The 27320-nt window shown below is 42.9% G+C and overlaps 1 protein-coding gene across 10 annotated transcripts in view; it reads left to right on the forward strand.

Annotated features, from left to right (window-relative positions):
• The window catches only part of WDFY3 (WD repeat and FYVE domain containing 3), a 314732-nt gene that overhangs the window by 195399 nt on the left and 92013 nt on the right, over positions 1-27320 (forward strand). For all 10 annotated transcript variants that reach the window (XM_075929522.2, XM_075929521.2, XM_075929520.2 and 7 more), the window contains 6 exons: positions 1171-1323; positions 6451-6524; positions 6611-6772; positions 13041-13135; positions 17662-17782; positions 18507-18724. In XM_075929522.2, the coding sequence (XP_075785637.2) occupies positions 1171-1323; positions 6451-6524; positions 6611-6772; positions 13041-13135; positions 17662-17782; positions 18507-18724 (823 nt within the window). The remainder of the gene's footprint in view (positions 1-1170; positions 1324-6450; positions 6525-6610; positions 6773-13040; positions 13136-17661; positions 17783-18506; positions 18725-27320) is intronic.

The raw sequence follows: 27320 nt of genomic DNA on the forward strand, positions 1-27320 counted from the left end.
CAGCTGTTCATGCCCCGCCATTGGCGTCTGGGAACCACTGTAGTGGCTACTGCTTCAGAACTGGTTGGACACCACAGCCTTATAATAACTGGATGTTCTGAAGCTTATGATGGCAGCTTGTGCTAGAACGTCATAGTACTATGTAGCAGCCCATTTCAAAGCCATCATTGAAGTCTTTGGGTATTGAATTAGAAATAAATAATTCACAGACATTTTAGTAAGGCATTCACCCTATCTTCAAATAATGGTGTCCTGTTTTTCCTGTAGAACCGTGGTGTACATTAGCCACATCTGGCTATTTGGCTGGTTGAGTGTGGCTAGTTGTTTTGAACAATGCTGCTATTTGGCTGGTTTGGATACCACGGCTGTAGAATCTATTTGATCACATAAGACCCTACTAATATTTAGCCTAAATTGCTAAGTTGAGGGCTGAAGGAGAGTTTTCATTCAAGCTGTCTTTGGTTTTGATGGGCTTAATAAAAGACACCCCTTCCTCACAGCCCAGATGAGCTGCGTGCCGGCTCCTGCCACTCCTCCCCCATAGCCCAGATGAGCAGCGTGCTGGCTCCTGCTCCCTCCTCCACCCACAGCTCAGCTGAACTACATGCTGGCTCCCAGGCACCCAACCCTCCGCAGCACGCCCGGACTCTGATCCTTGAACATTATGGACCATGGATGTTGCCAGACCAGAGAATCCCAGACTTTAGAGGTGCATCCTGTATTTAAACTACAGTTCTGAAAAGCCTATCTAACTTTTGCCATGAAATGGCTTTTCACTTGCTATGTTGAATCAGTGTTTTTGGAAACCTTTTGTTTGAGGTGCAGATTCAGTGCAGCACTGCTTGTGTGCCCCACCCAGTGGCAAAGAACATTAGATATTTTAGAAGCAGGGAAATATCATTCTGGTTTACTATGCTTGATCCTAATTCTGTTTTCCTCTTCATCACATCCTTCAAGCTAAAAAGATTAAAGGGAGTTTATGGATCCTGCATTTTATAAAAGCTCCTTTTGTTGAAGTGGATTTACTGTATCCACATTCCTCTGCTAGTTCCATTGTGTATGTTGGGGTTAATATTTTCTTTGTCTGCAAAATGTTTGAAATCCAGACTATTGACAGGAAAAATGTCTTAAAAATAATGTTCATGTGTTGCTAACTTTTTTTTCCCCCAGTTACTGGCAATGTTGCTAAAGAAGAAACGCTCCCTTTTGAACAGCCACATACTACATTTGACTTTTTCCTTGGTGGGAACTGTGGATAGTGGGCATGAAACCTCCATTATTCCAAATTCAACTGCCTTCCAGGATCTGCTATGTGATTTTGAAGTACGTATAGCATCCCTGAAAACTAGAGATGTATTTGGATGGATAATGATATATGTGCTAAAATATAATACTTTGGTATTAAATCACACAGGGAAGATGATTATTGTGAGAACATTATTCATAGTTCAGTACAGTGGTGGTTGTAGTAAGTTGAGGGACAGTAACATGAAGTCATCAGGCCTGAATAATGGCCTGTAACACAAAAACAGCAACAGGTCTGGAATCTAGTGAGCAAGACTCTAGTTCAGTAATATGGCAACCAAGAAAGAGGGCCTTATTGATAATTTTATGATTGTGTAAATTAGGTTGATCATGGAAGGACATAGGGAGGCACCGGGTACAGATTGTAAGCCAGAAGGGAGTAACAGAACATCTCAATAAGAAACATCTTGGTACCAACTGACTCCCCAAAAACTAATGTACATACCGACCTAGGTTCAGGACCGGATTGAGGTTGACAGCATAAAGGATAGTAAGTAAGCCCCCCTTCTGCAAGGTGAGGGGTGGTAAGTAGGTAATAGAGGGTGGCAACCTGGTACATAAAAAGTGATGTAAGTTGTTTGTACATGTTTATAAAAGGGCACCGCAAACGGTGAGTGCCGACCTTCCAGAGGCAGGGGGTGTGTGTGTGCGCAATAGGCACCTGTAACAGCAGGTGTCGTTGCCGAAACTTACAGAATGCACAGTGGTTTAGTGTTGCAATTATTTGCTAACCACTGTTAATATCTGCATTTGACAGCGAGCCTGCTAAGTGCTGATACATTGCCAACACTTGCAGAATGCACAGTGGTTTGGCGCTGAGATTTTCTGCTGACTCCATGTTACCGACCCTCAACTTACTACAGTAGTGCGATTTTCCTGGTAACTCTTCCTGCTGCAATTTCTTCACTGTTAATAAAATTATTATAGGTTAAACCTCCTAAATCCAAAGAAGGACCACAGATGTTGCTGGACCAGAGAGCCCTGGTGCAGGAGAGTGCAAGCCAGCTGGGAGTTTAATGGTGGGGAGCCCCATCAGAGGGGCCAGCAGTGGCTGGAATGGGAATGCCAGGCCCATTCCAGTGATCCTTGGCCAGGCAGGGCAGCAGAGGGACCAGCAAGCCCAATCCCTGGGAAGCCTGGGGCAGCAGCGGGGCTGGGAAGCCCTGGCCCCAGTGAGCGCTGGAGGGCCGAGGCAGTAGTGGGACTGCAGGCAGCCAGCAAGGCTCATCCCTGGGAAGCCTCAACCAGGTGGGGCAGCAGCGGAACTGGTAAAGCCCCGCCCCCGGGGAGCCTTGGTGAATGCAGCAGCAGCAGGGCTGCAGAGGTTGGGGAGCTCTATATCCAGAGAGCTCCAACCAGCCTGCTGCTCCTGAGCCCAGGAGCAGTGGGGCTGGAGTGGAACCAGCCACAGAGGGAGACAGTGGTGGCAGGGGGAGGCTGGTGGCAGGGGACCTCCCTTAATCTGACAAATTTCTGCATTTGGGACAGATCAGGTCCCAAGAGTGCTGGACTAGGGAGGTCCAACCTGTACTGGATACAAAAGGAATACCTTTTCATTTTAGAAGATGTGAGGTTTGCAGTTGAACTGCAGTTTCTGATAACCTGTATGTTTTACTATAGTAAATATAGTGAGACACAAAAGCTATGCTGAAAATAACGGGGGTACAATTCACTATGGCATGTCAGAATCTGTGTCAGATCCACATTAAACTTCCATGTGCATGGCCTACAAAAAGACCCCTAAGTTTGCAGTTTTAAACCTACAAAAGTAAAGAAATTCAGAGTTAAATGCTATTATTCTGCCCTTATGCTCTTATTTCTGTAGTATTTTGCTATTTTTTTTAAATTTGGAAACTCTGTTGTCAAACTTTAACTCCTTAATAAGACGTTCTATTTTTCCCTAATCAGCTTTTAAGTGCCCAGTTTTCATCCTTATGTGTCAATTTAAATGCCTAAATGCACATTTGGGGATATTATATTAAGGAGCCATGTATGAAAATTGATTCTATTTATTCCTGTAGCATTTCATTTTAATTAACTTTCATGGAATTCTTACAGCTCTTTTATTACTGTCAGTGATGTGCTTTGAGAATCCACCAAGGTGAATTATCATGCATAAATACATTAAGGCTATGAATAAGTAGCCAGGAAATGGAAAGTTAATCATTTGACTTGAACCTTACACAAATGATCTACAGAAAAGAAACATGAGTTTGTGACATGTTTTGCTTGTTTAAAATATGCTATTACACACAAGTATTGTATTACCTGTTAATGTTGCTTTTCATATTATATCTAAACTGAATTTGAAAAAAAAAAAAAGATGTGAACAGATTGAACTATCCCTACTACATTCTTCCACTTCTGAATCAGTGTAACAATAGAAACAAAAACAACAAGGAGTCCTTAAAGATTAATAAGTTATTAGGGCATAAGCTTTTGTGGGCTGCAGGTCACTTCATTAGATGCATTGAAATGAAGGTTTCAGTTGGCAGGGATTTATACATACATACATACATACATACATACATACATACATACATACATACATACAGATAAGCGAGTGTTAACATTAGTGCTCCTGAAGTTAATTCAGTCAGGGAGGATGTTGCCTGCTTCCAACAGTTGGTAAGACGATAAGAATATTTTGTTGCAGTTATTTTCTCAAATTTCCTTTATTTTTCAGAAAATGAAAAATTTTGTAAAAGCGGTTAGCTTTTTTCAATAGTGTATTTTTTAAATGTATCACTTTTTTGTGAGGATAAAAAAAATTATTAACAAGCATTGTTCTGCTGATTCAGCAGATTTCTTGAGCTAATTGAACAGATTAACATAGAGTAGGATCTTCAGCATAGCAATGTCTCCTTTCACTCATTAAAATAATGAGTTGAAGATCCTGCTGATCATAAAAATAACATTATCAGTGGTTTCATGGAGATGATATATTCAAGAAAGTAGTAGCTGTGGTGTCAAAGATCTTGTTCTCTAGGAAACTTCTCATTTTGGGTAATCTCTTCTTTGTTTTTCATGAAAGTCTGAGGGCACCTCAAGAACTAGTACATATATGATATTAGATACCAAAAAAAGGAAAATCAAAAAAGAGGGAAGGGAGTGTATTTAGGCTATATATACCTTTGTTTTTGTTTTAAACCCTCTTGTAGGGAGATAATGCCTTTAAGATTCAACTGCCTGACTGCTTAATTTAGGATTAAGAAAACATAGTCTTCTTGGGGTGTGTCTAAAGAGCAGGGCTTAACTCAAAATAAGCTATGCAAATTGAGCTACGTCAATTGCGTAGCTTATTTCGAAATTGGGAGCGTCTGCACAGCACTTACTTCAAAATAGAGCTCACTTCCTCTGACTTCCTTTACTCCTCATAAAATGAGGGTTACACGAGTCGGAGTAAGAAGGTTCTCCAGCTTGACAGTATTTCAACATTATTTCGAAATAACTGCCCGCTGTGTAGACACAGACTAAGTTATTTTGAAATAAGTCTAGTTATTTCAAAATAATGTTGCTGTGTAGATGTACCTTTGGGTTCTCCAAGGGAGACCTCCAGCTAAATAGGGAAAAGAAGACTTTTCTCTTCCTGATACTTCAAAGTTTAAAAAAAAAACCCACAATGGATAAGAAAATCCATTGACTAAAAATGAAAATTACTCTTTCAAATCTCATTTGATAAAATATTATGAGGAAGCTAGAAAGGACACAGATATTCATTGTTTTTGCTTAATGGCAGGCCAGAGATGTGAATGACTAGTCGACTATCTGATAAGCAAATGCTAGTCGCTTCCCCCCCTCCCCTTGCTGCCTCTATCAGAAAGAGGAAGGGATACTTCAAAGTGGCAGCACCGTGTGGAGCCTCAGGCCAGACCCCAGGCTTCACATGGCGCTGCCACTTTGAAACACCGTGTGCAGCCTGGGGCCATCTGGGGTGTCTCAGATGTGGTGTTTCAAAGAGGCAGCACTTTGTGGAAAATGGGATCAGAGCGGGCTCCATGAGGCGCTGACACTTTGAAATGCTGTGAGGAGCCAGACGCTGGGCACCACGTGGCATTTCAAAGCGGCAGCGCTGCATGGAGCCCTGTGTCAGGGGGGGAGTCCCCAGCTGACTCCGGGCTCCACGTGGCGCTGCCACTTTGAAATGCCATGGGGAGCATGGGGCCACTGAGGGACTGCCCCACTGGCCCCGTGTTCCCCACTGCACTTTAACCTTTCAAGTGTAGCAGAGGTGCCCTATCAACTAACCCAAAATTTAAGATCATTATGGCAGGCCAGACTTAAAATTTACAATCTTAATGTTGATATTTTTTTTACTTTTGCCCTATCTTGCTATTTCCATTATTTTAACTATAAATCTGTTGCACATAATAAAATAATTAAAAATGTGGAAAATATAGTATGACACTATGAAGAGTTGTCAGTGAAGATATTGCTTAATCTTCACATAGAAACTAAGCTAATTATTGCCAACATGTAGCGTTGTCAATTGAAAAGTATTTGAGATATGTAGAGCTTGATTCTGATCTCATGTACACAATTGTAAATCCTGAACAATTCCAGTGGAGATACATCAGACATAAAATGGGTGTAAACCGATTTCTGACCCACCTGCTGCTGGCCCCACCTCCTGCCCTGTCACCCCACAGGGCTTCCCAGCCCTCCCGGAAGCTTAGTTGAGCTGCAGGCCAACTCCTTGCTCCCCCCCGTCCCTGCAGCCCCGCTAGGCCAGGGCCCTTTATTCTGGAGAGGCACAGTTTGTAGAGTTACAACCTGTATTTGAAATCAGGATCAGGCCAACAAGCTTTTCACACAACCTAATTTTGCTACTTTTTGATGATATTAAACTTGACTCCCATTTTACTAGAGAGAGAAGTTTTGGTATTCTGTGTCTTCTGTAGACTTTTCTACATCTGTTTGAACTTTATTTGGGACTGATAGCCATGTAATTTGTCTTTGAAATGATCTTTTTAACAGAATGGACAGGATAATAAAAACATACAGAAAAGATTTTAATTTGCTGTTTGCCTTTTTTACGTAGTAAGCTGGGCTTTCCTATCTCTTGATATATTAAGTATAATAACTTTTTGTTTAACTTAAATAAGAAAATAGGTTTGTATACAAAATGTGTATTCTGTCTTTCAGGTCTGGCTTCATGCACCATATGAGCTTCATCTTTCTTTATTTGAGCATTTCATTGAACTTCTCACAGAGTCCAGGTATGATTTGATACTGACTTATAGGTTAACAAATTACACAGCTACACAAAGTTCTTATTGTTTATTCAATCTTTTCTCTCTTTCAGTGAAGCCTCAAAGAATGCTAAATTAATGAGGGAGTTCCAGCTAATCCCCAAATTGTTGCTGACTCTTCGAGATACGTCTTTGTCCCAGCCCACAATTGCTGCAATTAGTAATGTGCTGAGCTTTTTGCTTCAGGGATTCCCCAGCAGCAATGACCTGCTCAGGTAGCACATACATTTACTGACTCATTTTTAAGATACTGGTGCTTTTGCAGTAAACCTGCTGATATTAATTATTCTAGGATTTCTCAAGTAAAGATGTAATCATATATATAGTAGCCCAGTGTCTGAGAGTCTGTAACACCAAAATGCTGGCTGTTCCCTCTGGGGGGCGCTGTTGCCTGAAATGCTGGCTGTTCCCTCTTGGCGGCGCTGTTGCTGAAATGCTAGCTGTTCCCTCTGAGTGGCCTGTGCTGCATGGGGAGTGCGGAGCCCAAATGGCCGCCTGCTTCCCTGTGGCGGCCCGGCTGAGCAGCGCAGAAGTCAGCCGAGTGCCACAGTGGGAGGTGAAGGGGAGTGGGGCGGTGACGTGCGGCGTGACAGTGGCTCCAAGCCCCACCCCCTAGCCGTGAACGTCACAACCCTGCCCCCCTTTGCCTCCCGCCATGGCACTCGGCTGACTTCTGTGCTGCTCAGCCGGGCCATTGCGTGGGAGCAAGTGGCGCAAGCGATTGTTTGGGATCCGCGCCCCCCCCGCACCCCCCAATGCAGCACGGGGAGTGCAGAGCCCAAACGGCCATTTGGGATCCGCAGTCCCCCGAGTGAAAGGCAGGAAGGGGAGGAGAAGTGAAAGAGAGAGACAGAGAGAGAGGCAGGAGGCGGAGGAGAGCTGAGAGAGAGAGAGAGGAGGAGGCAGGAGGAGGAGGAGGGGGGAGAGAGAGAGAGAGAGAGAGACACGGAGCGAGAGACCGGAGGCTCAGGAGAGAAGACCGACGTGGAGGAGAGACCTGAAAATCCGGTCTTCTGACGGGCTAATTGGCTAGTCATATATATAGTAGCCCAGTGTCTGTGAGTCTGTAACGCCGACATGCTGGCTATTCCCTCTGGGAGGCGCTGCTTGTTCCCCCGCGAGAGACCGGAGGCTCAGGAGGGAAGATGGACATGGAGGAGAGACCTGAAAATCCCGTCTGATGACAGGCTAATTGGCTAGTGTATGGAATAATTCCAGTAGAATGGCAGATCCAATCACAGAAAACAGTTTAAAGATAGTACATTGACTTGTATCTTAAGTCTAAATCAAAACAGAACTAAATGATATTCTGAATGTTTTCCAGTATATAGAGCAGCAATGGAGGAACACAATGGTCTAATTCCACAAGTACAAGGACAGATTATGAAACTTTCTTGGATCTGTGTCTCATTTCTACTTAATTTGAGGCATTATTTCAGAACCTATAGAGTGATCATACTGACACCATTAAAATGCAGCATTTGCCAACATATATCACTCTTCTCTGAGAGACTTACTTCTATCTATCAGGTCAAATTATCTTATAAGCTGAAGTTTGCCACTTGTACATTATGATTAGAGCCCTGTGTGGATACAAAATTGGTATGCGCATCTGAATCTGCAGAAATGATCCACAGATGACTGTGTCCCCGTATGTGTATGCAGATTCCCATGGAAAACCAGAAATTTGCATGGTTCAGGATCCAGAATTTGCATCCATATCTGCAAAATGAGCCACGGATATCTGCATCCACATCTGCAGATGTGGTTACCAGTGCATATAAAATCCATGGATTAGTAGGATCAGATACCTTGTCTGGCTCCCTTTTCACTATAAAGGGCAGAATTTATTCAGATTCTATAAGGAATAGCTTTCATTTTATTACTAAATCAACAAGTTGCAAGTTGTAATATTTGGTTCCCTGTTCCTACAACTGTCATGACTGTCAGCTTTCCCTGCACTTCCGACAGCAGCCAGAATCTTGGTGGCATTTCTTAGCATGTTGCCACAATCGAGAGCTCTATGGTAAGTGATAACTTTTATCACAGTGACTAGACATCAGAACAAGAATAGAAAGAGAGGAAGAAAATAAGATTAAATTAAAAGAAATGGTTTTATATTACTCTGCAATATATAGGTAGGTATATCTTGGATTAATTATAGTGATACATGAAGTAGCTTACTTTGACCAATTTCCATATGAATCCTGTGACAGGGATAGTCGCTTTCCTCCAACGAGCTGTCACTTTTCCCCTTTTCTAACATGACATATGTGTTCGACTATTTTTATGCTTATGGAATGAAAAGATTGATTATCAGCTATCGCAGCTATTAAGTTGCAAATGCTTTGGAGGATGGGGTCATTATTCAAAATGATTTGGACAAACTAGAGAAGTGGTCTGAGGTAAATAGGATGAAGTTTAATGAGGACAAATGCAAAGTACTCCGCTTAGGAAGGAACAGTCAGTTTCACACATACAGAATGAGAAGTGATTTCTAGGAAAGAGTACTGCAGAAAGGGATCTAAGGCTCATAGTGGACCACAAGCTAAATAGGACACTATTGCAAAAAAGAAAACATTATGCTGGATGGATTAACAGGAGTGTTCTGAGCAAGACACACGAAGTAATTCTGCTCTATTGTGTGCTGATTAGGCAGCAATTGGAATATTGTGTCTGGTTCTGGGCACCACGTTTCAAGAAAAATATGGAGAAATTGGAGAAGGTCCAGAGAAGAACAACAAAAATGATTAAAGGAGGGAGAAAAATTGTTCTCCTTGGCCTCTGACGATAGAACAAAAAGCAATGGGCTTAAACTACAGCAAGGGGGGTTTCTGTTGGACATTAGGAAAAATTTCCTAACTGTCAGGGTGGTAAGCACTGGAATGAATTGCCCAGGGAGGTTGTGGAATCTCCATCACTGGAGATATTTAAGAGCAGGTTGGATAGACATCTGTCAGGGATGATCTAGATTGTGGTTGGTTCTGCCATGAGGGCAGGGGACTGGACTTGATGATTTCTCAAGGTCCCTTCCAGTTCTTGTGGTCTATGATTCTATGATAACATTCACCGGTACCAGTTAATATTTTATTATAATTTTAAAAGGTGATTTTTATAAGGTACACCATCTTGGGGAATGCATAGTCATTGAACAGTGGTTGTCCCCTATATCTTCTAACATTCCTTTGGTCTGGATCTATACGTATTTTTAAATTTCCTCTCATTTTCAATGTCTTTTACCTAGTATATTTAAAAGATTTGAGGGGTAGCTGTGTTAGTCTGTAAATGAAAAAAATTAAAAAAGAATTAATGGTCCTGCAACAACACAGAGACTAACAAAAAATGTAGATGCTATCATGAGTTTTGTGGGCACGACCCACTTCTTCAGATGAATGCAACAAGGAGTCCAGGGTACAAATAAATAGCAGAGAAAGAGAGGGGATGGGGAGGAAAGGAGAAGAAAAAAAATAGGAAAAGAAAAAAATATCTTGTCAATTAGCATGTCTTTGCTAAATGAGGCTAATCAAGTGGGCTGTAAGTGCCTGGTGCTTAGCTTTTGATGTCATTAGGGTGTGCAATGTAGCAGCCCACCCAGTACAGGGCTTTGTTCAAACCTTGATTACAGGTATCAAATTTGTAAATGAAAGCAAGTTCCGCAATTTCTCTGTCTAGCTTTTTTTTAAAATTGCTTTGCAAGAGTATAATCGCTTTTAGATCCATTAGTTAAAATGTTCCCAAACAGGCTTCTGTGCGTTACCATTTTGAATATCTGATTTGTATCCACTAATCCAGGGATTCTCAAACTTTGTGATCCCGTGATCCCCCCTCTAAGTTGCTCGCGATCCCCCGGGGCATCAGGTCCCACAGTTTGAGACATGTGGCATTAATCCTTTGTCGTAGAGACAGTCCAGTTTGGCCAATATACATGGCAGTGGGACATTGGTGGCACTTCATGGCATAGATCACATTAGTGCAGTGGTCTCCAAACTTTTTAACCACAAGATCACTTTTTCAATTTAACTGCAATGTAAGATGTACCTCAAACCCAAATACCCTTACGCCGCTTCCTTCCCAACCCTTCTTTGGCTACGTCTACATTGCACAGTTATTCCGGAATAGTTATTCCGAAATAGTACCTCTACTGCAGGGAAGGCTCAAAATTAATCTGAGGCAGGCTTCCCTAATGTAGATGTGCTATCTCTATTTTCAACTTATTCATAAATCATCTGGAGAAAGGGGTAAGCAGTGAGGTGGTAAAGTTTGTGGATGATAGCAAACTGTTTAGGATAGTCAAGACAGAAGCAGACTTTGAGGGACTCCAAAAGGTATCACCAAACTGAGTGATTGGGCAACAAAATGGCAAATTAAATTTAATGTGGATAAGTGTAAAGTAATTCACATCAGGAAAAATAACCCCAACTATATGTACAGAATGATGGGGGCTAATTTGGCTACAACAAATCAGGAAAAAGATCTTGGAGTTATCGTGGATAGTTCTCTGAAAACTTTCACACAGTGTGCAGCGGTGGTCAAAAAGGCAAATAGGATGCTAGGAATTATTAAGAAAGGGATAGAAAATAAGACCCAGAATATCTTACTGCCCCTGTATAAAACTATGGTACGCCCACATCTTGAATACTGTGTACAGATGTGGTCTCCTCACCTCAAAAAAGATATTTTGGCCTTGGAAAGGGTTCAGAAAAGGGCAACTAAAATGATTAGGGGTTTGGAACGGGTCCCATATGAAGAGAGGTTAAAGCGACTGGGACTTTTCAGTTTAGAAAAGAGGAGACTGAGGGGGGATATGATAGAGGTCTATAAAATCATGAGTGGTGTGGAGAGGGCGGATAAAGAAAAGTTATTTATTAGTTCCCATAATAGAAGAACTAGAGGACACCAAATGAAATTAATGGGTAGCAGGTTTAAAACTAATAAAAGTTCTTCTCACAGCGTGTAGTCAACCTGTGGAACTCCTTGCCAGAGGAGGCTGTGAAGGCTAGAATTATAACAGTTTAAAGAAAAGCTAGATAATTTCATGGAGATTAGGTCTACAAAACGCTATTAGCCAGGGGATAGAAATGGTGTCCCTGGCCTCTGTTTGTTAGAGGCTGGAGAAGGATGGCAGGAGACAAATCTCTTGATCATTGTCTTCGGTCCACCCTCTCTGGGGCACCTGGTGCTGGCCACTGTTGGCAGACAGGATACTGGGCTGGATGGAACTTTGGTCTGACCTAGTACGGCCGTTCTTATGTTCTTATGTTATGTTCTTATATGTTCTGCTTAGAGCTCCAGGAGGAATAATTTAGAATGGCCCTGGTGAGGGACTATTTCAAAATAGCCGTTTCGGAATAAGCGTTATTCTTTGTAGAATGAGGTTTACAGAAGTCGAAATAAGCTGTTCATTATTTTGAAATAATAACGGAATTGCTGTGTAGACACTCTCATATTATTTTAGAATAATGGCCGTTATTCTGAAATAACTTTGTTGTGTAGAAACACCCTTTGAGGCCCTGCTCCTGCTTCACCACTTCTCCAAGGCCTCACCTTTGGAGCTCTGTACTGGGTGGGCTGCTACATTTCACACCCTAATTACATCAAAAGCTAAGTACCGGGCACTTACAGCCCACTCTGTTAGCCTCATTTAGCACAGACACTCTAATTGACAAAATTTTTTGTCTTTTCCTATTTTTTTTTCCTTCTGTTCATCTCCATCTCCTCTTTCTCTGCTATTTATTTGTACCCTGGACTCCTTGTTGTATTAATCTGAAGAAATGGTCTGTGCCCATGAAATTTCATGATACCATCCACATTTTTTGTTAGCCTCTTAGGTGCTGCAGGACCATTTGGTGTTTAAGTTTTAGCTAGTAAGTAAGTACACTAGCAAGCTGAGAGGGTCAAAGTGACTGCATTCCAGTTTGCATATGACCAACAATCCTAGATTGAGGCAAACTTTGTTTTTACAAGTGATAGGATAAACATTTTTAGTATATTTTCCTTTATCTAGTAGCATTGTTCTGTTCAATATGAATTACTGACAGATTAAACATTTCAGAGGGGTAGCCTAGTTAGTCTGTAACAAGGAAAACTTAAAAAACAACAAATAGTCTTAAAGACTTAATAGTTAAAAGAGGCTGATCAGAACCATTAGTTTGCATTAGGAAAGGAAAAGTACTAACATCAGATTCTACACAGACATCAAGAACTATTGGCACCTTCATTGTTTGGTTGATTGATAATGCCAACTGATGTCAAGATTTAAACCATTAGCATGAGAGTTAAACTTAAGAATGAAGTGAAGTTCCAGTCCTTCTCTGTGTATTTGGCTTGTGGAATTGGTCTGAAACAAAACAGCAACTTGGAAATCCCTTAATGAGTGCCCAAGGAGATGAAAGCGTTCCCCAGCAGGTTTTTGTGTGTTGCCTTTTCGGCAGATTAAAGTCTATCTGTCACAGAAATACACATTGTAATTCTCTATCCATAAAGGTTTGGACAGGTCATCTCTTCTACTTTGCCTACATTTGCAGTCTGTGAGAAGTTTGTAGTCATGGAGATAAACAATGAAGAAAAGCTTGATACTGGTAAGTAGCTTTCAGTGCTTGAGAAAAATCATTGGGAACACAGTCTGTGTGGTTAAATACACTTAAATTGTTGTAAATGATGATCTCTACATTTTAATTCTAGTGTACCTGTCTCCAGCTTATATAGTTTTAAATGTTGTGTGCAAAGCAAGCAGTGCAAAAATAATACCTGTTTGTATCTGCTTTCATTTTGTTTCCTGTCACTTAACATTATGGGCTTTTTTTCTATTTTCTTCCACTTCTTCAAAACAGCTTGGCATCTCAATCTCTTAAGTGAGAGAGGGTTGAGTAATGCTGTGTGTCCTCCAAATGTGGCATTTCATTCACTGAATAAAAGGAAATGAATGCATTAATTACTAGTATGGTCTGATTGTTTTTATGCGGAAAATATCATTGTCTGTCTCCTCTGCAAATAAACACTTCGTTAGATACTTTTAAAAATATTTTTCATTGAAAACCACTGACATAAGAAATTCCATTGAAGCTCCTGTCACAAGGTTAAAACAGGAAAATGAAGCCGCTATATAGTTCTGGCATCTTAAGCTTCCTCCTGTCTGAAAGTTCCAAGATCTTCTCGATACGTCATTAGTAACTATGGGTACGTCTAGACTACAGGCTTTTGTCGACAGAAGTTTTGTCGACAGATACTGTCGACAAAACTTCTGTCGACAAAGAGCGTCTACACTACATTCAGTTCTGTCGACAAAGCAAGCTGCTTTGTCGACATGGTAGTGTAGATGCAAAGGACAGTTTACATGCAATAACACTTTCTGTCGACAGAAACTCTGTCGACAGAAGGCGTTATGCCTCGTAAAATGAGGTTTACCAGCGTCGACAAAACTGCTGAGTTCTGTCGACGTTATGTCGACAGAACTCAGCGGTAGTGTGGACGCAGGTATAGTTTTGTCGACAAAAGTCCACTTTTGTCGACAAAAGTCCACTTTTGTCGACAAAACCCTGTAGGCTAGACACACCCTATAATTGAAAGCTGCTATTACAATAGTAGAATTGAGGTGGTGTTGACCTTTCAGTTGAGGAGGTATTAGGGAATATGTATTGTACTTCTATGTTTGAATTTTGTTTTTCTTTTCCTTTATTTAAAGGAATTTGCCTGTAGTATTTCAGAAGATCCTTTGTTTAGCATTACAGGAATCTTTTGTGTATTATGTGAGATGGTACCAGGGCATGTTTCTCTTCCTTGTTTCTAACTACTGAATTGCAATAAAAGAGAAGTAAATATGTGAATATCTTCCTAGCATTATTTGTAAAGTAGGCGTTTGCAGTAGCTGCCATGGGAATGCTACACAATTTATTGAATATGGAGATAATTTGGGAGATAATCAGTGAGTAAGTGAACAAGCTGAATTCCCTCTAAACTGTGCAGGTTCATGGTCGCACAGCAGGAGCTGCCATGGTCAGGGAGAGGCGCCCCTCCTCCAGTTTGGCCGGGAGTTGCCCCAGCTAGGGAGAGGAATCCCTTCCTCAGCCCATCCTTGCCAGACTTGCCACAGCGGGAGAGAGATGTCTCATCTTGGCCCTGAACTGCTGCAACGAGAGAGGGCTGGGGAGTGTCCTCTTTCCCTGCCATAGCCCTGGGACACCCTGCACCCTAAATCCTCATCCCTGGCCCCAACGCAGAATTTGAACTCTCTTCCAGAACCCACACACACATACCCTAACCCTTTACCCCAACCCTGAGCCCCTCTTACACTCCAAATCTCTCAGCCCCACCCCTGCCACACATCACATCCCTATTTGTGCATAGGAACATAAAACATTATTGAGAACAGTGACCAGAAGGTCCGTTATTAAGGTTTGGTCCATTCACACAAAGTGCTTGAGAAACACCTGATTGGCCGTAGATTACTCCCCCTCTTTCTCCGTCTTTTATCAAATAGATAAGTACAATAGCGAGCTGAGTGGATTCAAGTGACTATTCTGGTTTGCATATCAGTTGGCCAACAATTTTAGATTGAGGCAGATTTTATCCGCATATGCCTATCTGTGGATCTCCATGCACCCAACCTGTTTTTTGTCTGTGTCCAAGTGCACAGATCACGAGCTGGAGTGAAGGAAAAATACAGTCGAAAGAAAGAAACATCCTGCATCTTCCATAGTATCAATATTCCACATTAAAGGTTTCTGTGTTTGGGGGGGTATTTTTTACACTTTAGATTGAAAACTCCTTTGTCTGTATAGCACCATGCATGTTGATGGATCTGTAGGACTAACAGTCCTTTAAGAATTTTAGACAGGTTGAACCTCCCTTGTCTAGAGCTCTTGGGACCTAAGTGGTCCCGAACCACAGAGTTTGCCAAACAAGGGACGGTCAAGGCTCCCTACCCAGGTGTAGGCTCTGCTCCCGGCTGTGGCTGCGCTCCCTATCACCTGCCACTGCCTCCAGCCCCTCACTCTGCCAGTCCTGGCTGGGGCTGTATCCCCCCTCCACAACAGCCCCGTTACCTCCAACCCTGGTCAGGGCTGCACCCCCACCTGGCGCCAGCCCGGACTGTGCGCATAGCTACCGGCCCCACTGATTCCAGCCCCAGCTGGGGCTGTACTCCTCCGCTGCACTAGCCCCAATTGAGGCTGTGTTTCACACTGTGCTAGCCCTGGCTAGAGCTGCGCTCCCCATCTTACCACCCATTTCTGCAGGACTCCTTCCTAAACAGTCGTTTCCCATTTTGTATGCATGCGATTGATTGTTCCTTCCTAAGGAGTACAAGTTGTACCTCTCTAAACCAGGACTCTCTGGTCTGGTAACATCTAAGGTCTGGCAGAACCACAGAGCCCAGATATAGGAAGGTGGCAGGACAGGAGTACAGCAAGGGGGGACGAAGACTTGGCCAGGAGCTACTGCTGGCCTTGCTACTGCCCAATGATTGGGGCCAGAACTCCCTGCTGCGCCACTCACGCCTCTCACATGAGATTCCTGGCCGAGGCTCCAGCCCCCCTTGCTGCACTCCTGCCCTGCAGAAATGGATTGAGGGGTCATAATGGGTCACAAGCTAAATATGAGCCTACAGTGTAACACTCTTGAAAAGAAAGCACGCATCATTTTGGGATGTATTAGCAGCAGTGCTATAAGCAAGACACGGGAAGTAATTTTTCTGTTCCATTCCATGCTGTTTAGGCCTCAAATGGACTATTGTGTCCAGTTCTGGGCAACACATTTCAGGGAAGGTGAACAAATTGGAAAAAGTCTGGGGAAGAGCAACAACAACAATTAAAGGTCTAGAAAACATGACCTATGAGCAGGGCTGGATTAACTCTCTTGAGAGCGCAGGACTTGTACGTTTTGAGAAGCCGACTAGGCTCTGGGATGGAGCCAAAAACAAGGAGGTCTGAGAGTGAGAGGGTTCTGTGGGTTGAGGTAGAAAGAGGGTGATGGCTCCAACTGGGGGGTGTAGACTGTGGTGAGGTTTGGATGAGGCATTTGCGGTGTAGGAGGGGGTTCCAGTCTGGGGCTAAGGGGATTGGAGTGCAGGAGGGGCTCTTGGCTGGAGGAGGTCTGGTATGAGAGGGTGCTCAGGGCCACGGCAGAGGGTTGAAGTGTGAGGTGCTTACCCAGGGCAGCTCCCATTTGGTGTGTGTTTGGGGAAGTAAGTTGCTCAGCTTTGCTCATGGGGACTTGCGCTTGACTGGAGGCACTGCCTTCCCTCCACAGCTCCCAATGGCGGCAATTCCTAGCCAGTGGGGTCTGCAGGGTGCGAAGTTTGTAGGCAAGGGCAGCACAGGAATGGAGTCACCCCGATGCTGGCTGCAATGCGGCTCCAGCCCCGCAGAGAGAATGGCAGCACGTGCAACCACCTGCTCCCCTTCCTGCCAGCCAGGGCTGGACCCAATGCAGGGACTTCACTATATGCAACCAAGAATCCCAGGCTAAGGGGGCATTGCAAAAAGATCTTCACTTTTGGCAGCCAGGAAATATTTTTGTGGGGACCCCCATTACCCAGGTACCCTGGGCTACACCCCGAAAGCCCCTTTCTTAATCGAGCCCTGTCTACGAGGGAAGATTGAAAAAAACTGGGTTGGTGCAGTTCAGGAAAGAGAAGATAAAGTGGGAACATCAAAATGGTTTTCAAGCAACTAAAAGATTATTAAAAGGAGGAGGGAGAAACATTATTGTCCTTGAAATCTGAGGATAAGACAAGAAGCAATGGGGCAAGCATTAACTTGCAGCAAGGGAGATTTAGGTTGGCCATTAGGAAAAACTTCCTAACTGCCAGTTTCTTAGGAAGGTTGTGGAATCTCCCTCACTGTAGATTTTTAAGAGCAGGTTGGACAAACGTTTGTCAGGAATGATCTAGATAATACTTAATCCTTACGTGAGTGAGACTAGACTAGATAAGTTCTCAAGGTCTCTTCCAGTTCTGTGAATCTGTATATCATTAACTGTATTTTGTTCTATTCTGTCATTCAGCCTGTATTTAATTACTGGTTTTATTATTTTAGACTGTACTTGCTTAGAAATCTTAAAAGCTGTATGCTTCATCTTTCACTTAATTGCCGTATTTTATGTTTAGGAACAGAGGATGATTTTGGAGGCCTTGTTTCTGCTAATCTAATTCTTCTGCGGAACAGACTTTTAGATATCCTTCTCAAACTTTTGTACACATCTAAAGAAAAATCAAGTGTTAACTTACAGTAAGTACAAATACTGGAGAGGAAAAAGTGACTAGCGGTAGGTTTCATTTAGCATAACATAAAGCGGAAGAAAGTCTGCTGAACCATACTCTGGTCACTAGTTATACTGGCGCATAGAGTGCTTGATGTATTTTTGTGGATTTCATAACACTTTGCCTTTTATACAATACATATTTGACCTCAAACATAATCTGGGTATTCAACAATTTTGGATGTTCTAGTATATCCCAAATATGTAAAATCTATATATTCTACATTTTTTTCTAAGAATTTCCATCTGACTGTGCATGGCACAAAGATTTGATGCTTTTTGGTTTTTAATAACATCTGTATAACTGGATAACCTGTAAATGATTTGCTTAAGTATTATTATCTAGTTGTAATTTATAGACACTGATTTCCTGTTTAGCCTTCCAACCTTCACATCTCAGTTTTTAGAGTAATCTTAGAGCCAGTTACAATAGTCTCAATGACTATATTTTCGTTCCTTCCTCCCATTGAACCAAATAGTGACAATTCTGTAGTAGTTACTGCGAAAGGAATCTGACGGAGAATTCCTTCTTCAGTAGCAGGTAGCACTTACCAGAGAAACCAGTCTATGCTTAGATTGATTTTAATTTTTTCTGATGTCTCGTCTGAATTTGTAGTTACTGGAAACTTTGGTTCTTGCCAGGTTATGCATAGTAAGGAATCTTTAAATATTTTACTTTTTTTTTTTAATTAGGGCATGTGAAGAACTGGTCAGAACCCTGGGATTTGATTGGATTATGATGTTTATGGAAGAACATCTGCACTCCACCACAGTAACTGCAGCCATGAGAATTCTTGTGGTCCTGCTAAGTAATCAGCCTATACTTCTCAAGTTTAAAGAAGGCCTCAGCGGTGGAGGCTGGCTTGATCAAACAGATTCTGTGTTGACGAATAAGATTGGCACTGTGTTAGGTATGAGCTTTCAATTACAATGATTTAAGGATGTATCTTTCAATATTTTTATCATCTAAAAATTGTATGATGATATTACAACTTTTTTACAACAGAGTGTATATCAAATAGTTTTCAGTAGTAAAAAGCTTATCACCTGTATAGATTCACCCTCAGAGATCCCTTTGTAGGAGTGAGTACTCATTAGTTTTGTAATGGTTCTAATGATTGGGAGCAACTTAATGTTTCACTGCCATTTTCCTTTAATGTTATAATATGATTGTCTGAATTCCATACCCTGAAAATGTTTGTAGGACAATAGTACTTTAAATTATACTTTTAATCAGAAATTGAAAACAGGCAAGTTATAGATAATCTTTTTATTGCAATAACTGAAGGGGCCAAAAAACAACGCAAGTGTTCAAGAATCAGTCTTGTCATCAGGCCATGAGAGACCATAATCATGTGGGATAAAGAAGACACTCAATGGTTTCAGTTCCATAGCTGTCCTGCTGAATAATCAAATTATAAGTGTTGTCTGTTGACTTCAACCTGTGGAATGTATTTTCTTCTTAATTAAAGAGGGGCGGATATTGAATCTTTAACAAAAACAAAAAATTCTTGTTAGACATTGGGTTTAGTAGGAGTTAACAAAAGCAAATAGTTTTTTAAAAAAATCTGATTAAAAAATCCCTTTCCCTCTTATTCATCATTCAGTGTCTTGACTAATGATGCCTTTATTCACTGGTTCTCTAGTCAAAGAATTTTCCAGATTAGACAAGACCTGAATTTCTAATGTAAAAATCAGTATTATATGTGGTTAACAATTTTTTTTAGACCTTCTATAATGAAGCAAAAAGGGCAGAAAGTATTTTTCCCTTATGCTTCTCCTCCCCGGAGAAGGAAAATCAAAAGGTATGTCTCTACCTAGAGTAGGAGTTGCAGTTCACAGCTTCAGGGGAAATACTCATCATATATTTGGTTGAACATTGAAAATGGAATGTAACCATGCCAGCTCAAACAGAGTAGGGGCTTGTTGCCTGAAATACGTACCTAGGATCTTGGACGAATAACAAGATCAGAACAGCTAGACCATCCCACGGCTTGAGGTGCTGCTGCTACCCTTAGTATGTAGCTTGTTAGCTCAATCAGAACTGCTACAAATATTTCACCTCAAGCTGGGAATTATCCCTACAGCCTGAAATAGAGAGAAACTATGTCTCTACCAAAAAATGTACATCTGTTCTGTCTGATGTAATCTGTCATGTCTTCTTGTAATTATGAAGTCTGAATTGGTATCGTTCGTGTGTGTGTGTGTGTGTGTTTGTATGTATGTATTCATTCAGCATGACTCTTCTTTCTCCCAACCTCATAAAGAGTAAGTTTCTCAAACAGTTACTCATTTTAAGGTGTGATTCAGAGAGCATTGAAGTGAAATGGGACTCTTTCCACTAACTTCAGTAGGTTTGGGATCAGGCCCTTACTTTGTCAGTCCTAACAGAATTGTATCATTTCTGTATCCTGCAGTCATTTCACTGTATAATAAAATGTCTTATTTTGCACTAAAGAACTTCTGCTCATAATTTTTTTAATGAAGAAAGATAAAATGTTTATTGAAAAAGTATTTTTAAAACAATTAATTTATAGTGCTTTCTCTTCTAGATAAAAGATGGAATATAAATTTTGTGCTTTTTAGTGAAATATAAAACCCAGGTCATTTCTCTTTGTAAACCCCCACAAACTTTTTCACACTACCTTGCTATTCCTTGAAAAAATAATAGCACTGAGTCTCTATGTTTATAGTTATTTCCATAATATTTCCCTCTGGATAATAAACTAGAAAAACAGTTAAACTTTCAGTTGTTAATAAAAATTAATGAAGTAGGAGAAAATTCTGAAAAATAGTTTGTGAAATTATGTTGTGAGCATTTTTTTAGCATTCATGCTATAATTATAATTTGTTTTATTTCTAAGATATGAATGTTAGACATAATTTGTATTTGCATTTTTTCCCTTAGAGTTTCAGAACTGTTGATGCTTTAGAACAGTGTTTCTCAAACTGTGCTCTGCAGAGCCCCAGGGCTCCGCGAGACTTCTCCAGGGGCTCCGTGAGGTTGACAAGCTGGAAACATCGATAGGTACAACACATACAATCAATGGAGGGGCTCCACATAAATTTTTACTCATGTAAAGGGCTCCAGAGCCCAAAAAGTTTGAGAACCGCTGCTTTAGATCATTGACAATTGTTGTTCATTTAGTATTTATTCTAAATAAGTAGGAAGCCAACTATATAGTAAAAAGTTTTCAATTAGTCAGAAGTTCTGGGAACATTACAAATAGAGACCAAAATTAAAAAGAAGTTGGGGGAGGTGGGATTGTATTTTTTGGTTTTAAGTTGTTTCAAAGTTGTTACCTAGCCACAGTTATAGCAATATTTAAAGTTGTTGCTGTTTCAAAACTTTTAAAAATAGTGGCACGGTAAGTGATGTGTGAAATTATCTTTTCTGAACATCTTCATAATTTTTATTTTAATACAAAAATTCAGATTTCTGATAAAATAGGATATGAAACCATTCACTAAAAGGGTCACATTTGTGCATTTCACATGAGTTAGTAGAGAGCATTTCATTACCATTTGATGACTATTTGATAGACTATCGTAGAATGATTTTGTCTCTAGTGAACAAAAATTTACCTTAGAAACAAATTGTCAAAGCTAGTTTTATACAAATATAATGTCAGCAGAAAGGCCAAGTATCTCAGTAGTCATGGAGGCTGAACTAGCATCTCATTGTTCTTCTTCAAGAGACGTCCGTGGGGGTGCTCCTCAGTAGGTGTAGGAGCGTCCCAGTGCCTCAGAGTGGTTTTTTAATACCAGTGCATTGGGGCCACATGCGTGCAGTGCGGTGTGGTGCGCTGCCGCGTCTTGTCCTCCCGCACTCACAATGTGACTGGCCACACTGCGCCAAACTTAAAGCGCGCACACGGAAAGAAAGAGAACTCCGCTTGGAAATGATTTTGATGGACCAGGCAAACACCCATCCTCAGATTCTGGCTCCAGGCAGACACTCACAGCGAAAGGGGATAAACCCCCTAAGTCCGCAAAGAAATGGGCCACCTTGCTGCTGCAACACCTGCGCTCGCCAAAAAGGCATTCAATTGAGAGACAGTCAGGTAACCCCAACAAGCAATGTCTTAGTACCTATGATTGACCCGGTACCTCAGGTGAGCCGTGTAGCCACTATAAAAGCGCCACAGAGAGCGCACAAATTGAGGCAACAGGCCACACTGTGCCTGCCTCAAATAGCTCGGTACTGAGCATGGCGCCGACCACCACCACGCTGAGTACAGTGGCGCCTCCAGCGCTCACTACGGCACCACAGGAGTTGGTAGGGCAGCCACACGGCACTGCCCCCGTACACTTTTGTTGCCTATAGCAACCCTGTACGCTGCATGCTCTGCTCCTCTGGTTCTGCAGGCGCTATCCTCTACAGCAGCACAGTACTCCGCACCACACACTCCCACTATTACTTACAGGGAGCACATAGACCTGGAGATCTCCTCTACGCTGAACTCGCCATTTTTGAATGGATATAGAAAATGGTGAGTGAGGTTGTCTAATTACTCAGACTCACCCTCTCCCCTATCAACTGACGGGGATGGCAGCTTAGCAGTTTTTTCACCTCTGTTGTCTCTACGCCGTTGCCTGGTCCCAAGTCCAGGATGTGAAAGGAGGAGGGTTGTACGTCAGACTAGCAACCCACTACATGAAAAACTCTTGCTACAGAAATGTCAATGAAAACTTTAAAAAGCCATCAAAGGGGTGATCAGCTGAGGATCGAGGCAGTAATGCCTAGCATGACGAGCAGAGATGAAAGCCGAAAGGAAGTTTCTGCTCCGATACAGTCCCTAGCGAGACCCAAGCAACAAGTGAGAATGGCAGCATGGAACGTAAGAACTATGTACGAGACCGGGAAAACAGCACAGGTGGTGAGAGAAATGTCCAGGTACAAGATCAATATTTTGGGCATTAGTGAAATAAGATGGACTGACTCAGGGATGCTAACACTTGGTTCAGGGGAGACTGTCTGTTACTCTGGAAGGTCAGATGGACAGCATCAAGAAGGGGTTGGCATCATCACGGATATTCAGGGTAAGAAGAGCCTTCTGGGATGGGAACCAGTCAACTCTCGTATCATCAGAGCAAGATTCTTTTCCAGCTACGCCAAAACCACCGTTATTCAATGCTATGCACTCACCGAACAAGCTACAGAGGAGGAGAAGGACTTATTCTATAGCAACCTGCAAGAGCAGATAGACAAGACACCTCACCACGACGTTTTGATCGTAATGAATGCAAAAGTCGGGTTGGATAATGAAGGCTACGAATCCTGCATGGGCCCAGAGGGTGTCGGCGAAAGAAACGATAATTGACAGCGTTTTGTAGATTTGTGCCTGGAGAATGGCCTGGTGATAGGCGGCACTGTCTTTCAACATAAGACAATACATAAGTTGACCTGGATATCTCCAGATAGAAGGACTTGTAACCAAATTGATCACATTGCTATCAACCAGAAGTGGAGAAGATCCATGAGAGATGTCCGAGCGCTGAGAGGAGCAGATGCCAACAGCGATCATCATCATCTTCTTTGCAAGCTGCAGCTCAAGCTGAAACGGCTGAAAAGGACAGACCGAAAGACTGGTGGCCAGCTCTTCGACTCCAGTAGACTAAAACATCCAACAGTGAAGATCCAGTTCACTCTAGAGCTGTCCAACAGATTCAGCCTGCTCGAAGACCTGATAGCAGATGATATTAACATACACTGTGAGGAGATCGAGAAGGTATACCTGGAAATCAGCAAGGTTGTACTGTGGTACAAGAAGAAACAGAGAAAGGAGTGGCTTTCAGATGCTACATGGCAGCTCATTGAGAACAGAAAGGCGGTTAAACAGCGCACACTTGCAGGCAGGGCTGAAGATAAAATAACAGCTGTACAGGTCTTCAGGGACCTAAACATTGCCGTGAAGAGACGTGTACGAAGAGATAAGAGAGCGTATGTGGATAATATTGCCATGGAGTCCCAGTCAGCAATAGACAGAGGTGATATTAGGACAGTGTACAAGATCACCAAGACTCTTATAGGAGACTTTACCAACAAGTCTACTGTAGTAAGAGACAAGAACAGGAAAATGCTGGTAACAGCAAAAGAACAGCTCAGCAGGTGGACGGAACACTTCAGGGAGACTCTCAACAGACCTGGCCCAGAGGAAGAGGCTGACCTTAGAAGTATGAACCTCCAAGTAGACATGGAATGTGGGGACATCAGTGAGCTGGAGATAGCAGATGCTATCAAACAGACGAAGGGCAACAGAGCGCCCGGGGAAGACCAGATCACTGCTGAAATGCTTAAGGCAGACCCCAAGGCAAGTGCACAAGCTCTGAAGGGTCTCTTCAACAGGGTCTGGGAAGAAGAGAGGGTACCAGAGACCTGGAAGAAGGGCATCATTGTGAAGTTACCCAAAAAAGGCGATCTGTCCATCTGCGGGAATTGGAGAGGCATTAATCTTCTGTCTGTGCCGGGAAAGATTTTCTGTAGAGTCCTGCTACAGAGAATGCGAAAGGGCATTGAGAAAATCCTCAGGGAAGAACAGGCTGGCTTCAGAAGTGGAAGGTCGTGCACGGACCAGATCTTCGTGCTACGCGCCATAGTGGAGCAGTCAATAGAATGGAACTCTTTCCTCTACATTAACTTCATCAGTTTTGAGAAGGCGTTTGATAGCATCCACCACCCCTCACTCTGGAGGATTCTACAAGCATACGGGTTCCCTGAGAAGGTCATTAACATCCTGAAGGTCCTGTACGCTGAGAATCAATGCTGTGTGCGACATGAAGGACAGCAGAGTGACTAGTTTCACGTGAAGACGGGTCAGACAGGGCTGTGTAATCTCACCTGTTATCTTTCTTGTGGTCATCGACTGGGTGATGTGCAGAGCCACTGAGGTCAGATCAAGGGGAGTGCTATGGGGACTGACTGCTCGGCTTGAGGACTGTGACTTCGCAGATGACCTGGCGCTTCTCGCACATGATCAGCAGGACATCCAAGAAAAGACCGACATTGTTGACCGGACAGCCAGAAGCGTTGGGCTCAGAATTCACCCTGGCAAGTCCAAAGTGATGAAACTGAGGACAACTAACACCGATAAAATCACCATCATGGGTGAAGAGTTAGAGGAAGTAAATTACTTCAGGTATCTCGGCAGTTACATCTCGGCAGACAGCAACATCGACAAAGAGATCTCCGCTAGAATTGCCCTGGCAGCGCAAGCCTTCCAAAAGCTTAACAACATTTGGAAGTCATCACTGTTGCAGACCAGGACTAAACTGAAGATCTATAGGTTGAATATGCGCTCAGTCCTGCTGTATGCCATAGAGACTTGGAGGACTAAGAAGATTGAGAGCAGACTCAGAGGCTTTGAAGGACGGTGCCTTCATCGTATCCTCAGAGTCAGCTGGGAACAGCATGTTATCAACAAGGAGATAAGCCAATGCACTAGCATCAACAATGTTGTGGACGAGATCAAGCAGAGACACTGGAGATGGCTGGGGCATGTCCTCCGGATGAGCGAAACAAGACTCCCTCATATGGCACTCAGCTGGACTCCACCTGGAAAGCGTAAAAGAGGGAGGCCATTGGGCACCTGGAGGAGCACTGTGGAGGAGGACATGAAAAGGAAGGGCACGACCTGGGAAGAAGTCAGCCGGCTTTCTCAGGACTGTGAAGGCTGGAGAAGATTCGTTGGCACCTTATGCTCCATCAGGAGCGAAGAGGATTAATAATAATGATAATAATAATAACCCTCTCCCCTATCAACTGATGGGGATGACAGCTTAGCAGTTTTTTCACCTCAGTTGTCTCCACACACAGAGGTGTTCAGAATGTCGTTTAATTCCGTCTATCCTGATTTTACCACAGCACCTATGGCCTTCTGGGCTCCATACCCTTGGATGCCACCACCAATGCCTTATCCTCCCCAGTGGCAATTGTGGAGCCAATGGCATCAACAATACAAGAAGAGACCACACAAGACCAAACACATGACAAAAGCTCCCTTTCCCCTCACCCAATCACCTCCAACGGGTATTGGGAAAAATGATACTGAAGGACATCACACCCCAAATTTGGCTTCAGGGGTATTATTAGACATAAATTCACCATCTTGTATGGCTGAGGCGATCATGCCACCATCCTCCATGACTACTGAGGATGTCTTTTCCTTCCAGGATCTTTTCAAAAGAGTCGCAACTGACTCAAACATCCCCATGGAGGAGGTGCAGGATATGCACCGTGAGCTCACAAATTTCCTCCATGTGACACCTTCTGCAAAAATTGCCTTGCCAATCAACCTGGCCATACTCGAACCTGCCAGGACCTTGTGGCAAACACCTGCCTCAATTCCACCTACCTGTAAAAAGGCAGTCTCCCTGCAACCGCACCCCAACTTCATAACCAAGGTGCGCTCTTCCTTCCATTAAACCAAACTATATACTTGTATTTTTCCCAAAGCCTCGCACCAACCCCTTGGACGTGCAGATGCACATCCTTGATGTCTGAAGGGCACTCTCCTTCTACATCCACAGAATGAAACCCATTAGATCAGGATTTCCCAGCCTATGAGTCAGGACCCAAATATGGGTCGCCATTACATTTCAAAAGGGTCGCCAAGTGTCTCCCCAGGTGGCTCTGTCCCGTCCCTTCCCGTGTTTTTGAATTGCCTTGGGTCACCAAGTCTTCCTGAATTGTCAAAATGGGTCCCCATCTGGAAAAGGTTGGGAACCGCTGCTTTAGATCATCTCCACGTCTCTTCGTTTCCATTGCTGATTGCAACGAAGGAAACCAAATATCATCACAAAGATTATTGCATTGGATCTCTGACTGCATGGCCACATGCTTCTCGCTTAACAACTTATTACCACCGACCTCAATTTGGGCACATTTGACCAGAGCGGTCGCCACCTCGGTCGCTTACCTTAGGAAGGTCCCCATCGATGACATATGTGCAGCAGCCACATGGGCATCGGAATAAACTTTTGCAAAACACTATGCACTTTCCTCCCAACCTCTCCACTACACCACAGTAGCAAAAGCCATACTGCAAACAGCGTAGCTACCTGATCCAAAGTACCTGCCTCCATAACACAGATTGCTTTGCAGTCACCTACTGGGAGCACCCCAAGGGACGTCTCTTAAGAAGAGGAGGTTACTCACCTTCCTGTAACTGGTGTTCTTCAAAATGAGAGTCCCTGGGGGTGCTCCACTACCCTCCCTTCCTCCCCTCTACTTCAGGGAAAAAACAAAAAACAAAACATAAATAATAAAAAAGACAATTTGTTCTCCTATACTGGGTTCTGGATAGAGAAGGAACACAAGCGGGGGGGTGGGGGGGGAGGAGGGCACGTGCGTGACCCCTATGCTATCAAAAATCCACTTTGAGGTGCTGGGATGCATCTACACCTACTGTGGAGCACCCCCAGGGATGCTCATCTCAAAGAACATCAGTTACAGGAAGGTGAGTAACCTCTTCTTTACTATACTTGTACCCTTCATCAGAGTACACT

This window comes from Pelodiscus sinensis, chromosome 4 (assembly GCF_052426305.1).
Source record: "Pelodiscus sinensis isolate ZL-2025 chromosome 4, ASM5242630v1, whole genome shotgun sequence".
Taxonomy (NCBI): domain Eukaryota; kingdom Metazoa; phylum Chordata; order Testudines; family Trionychidae; genus Pelodiscus; species Pelodiscus sinensis.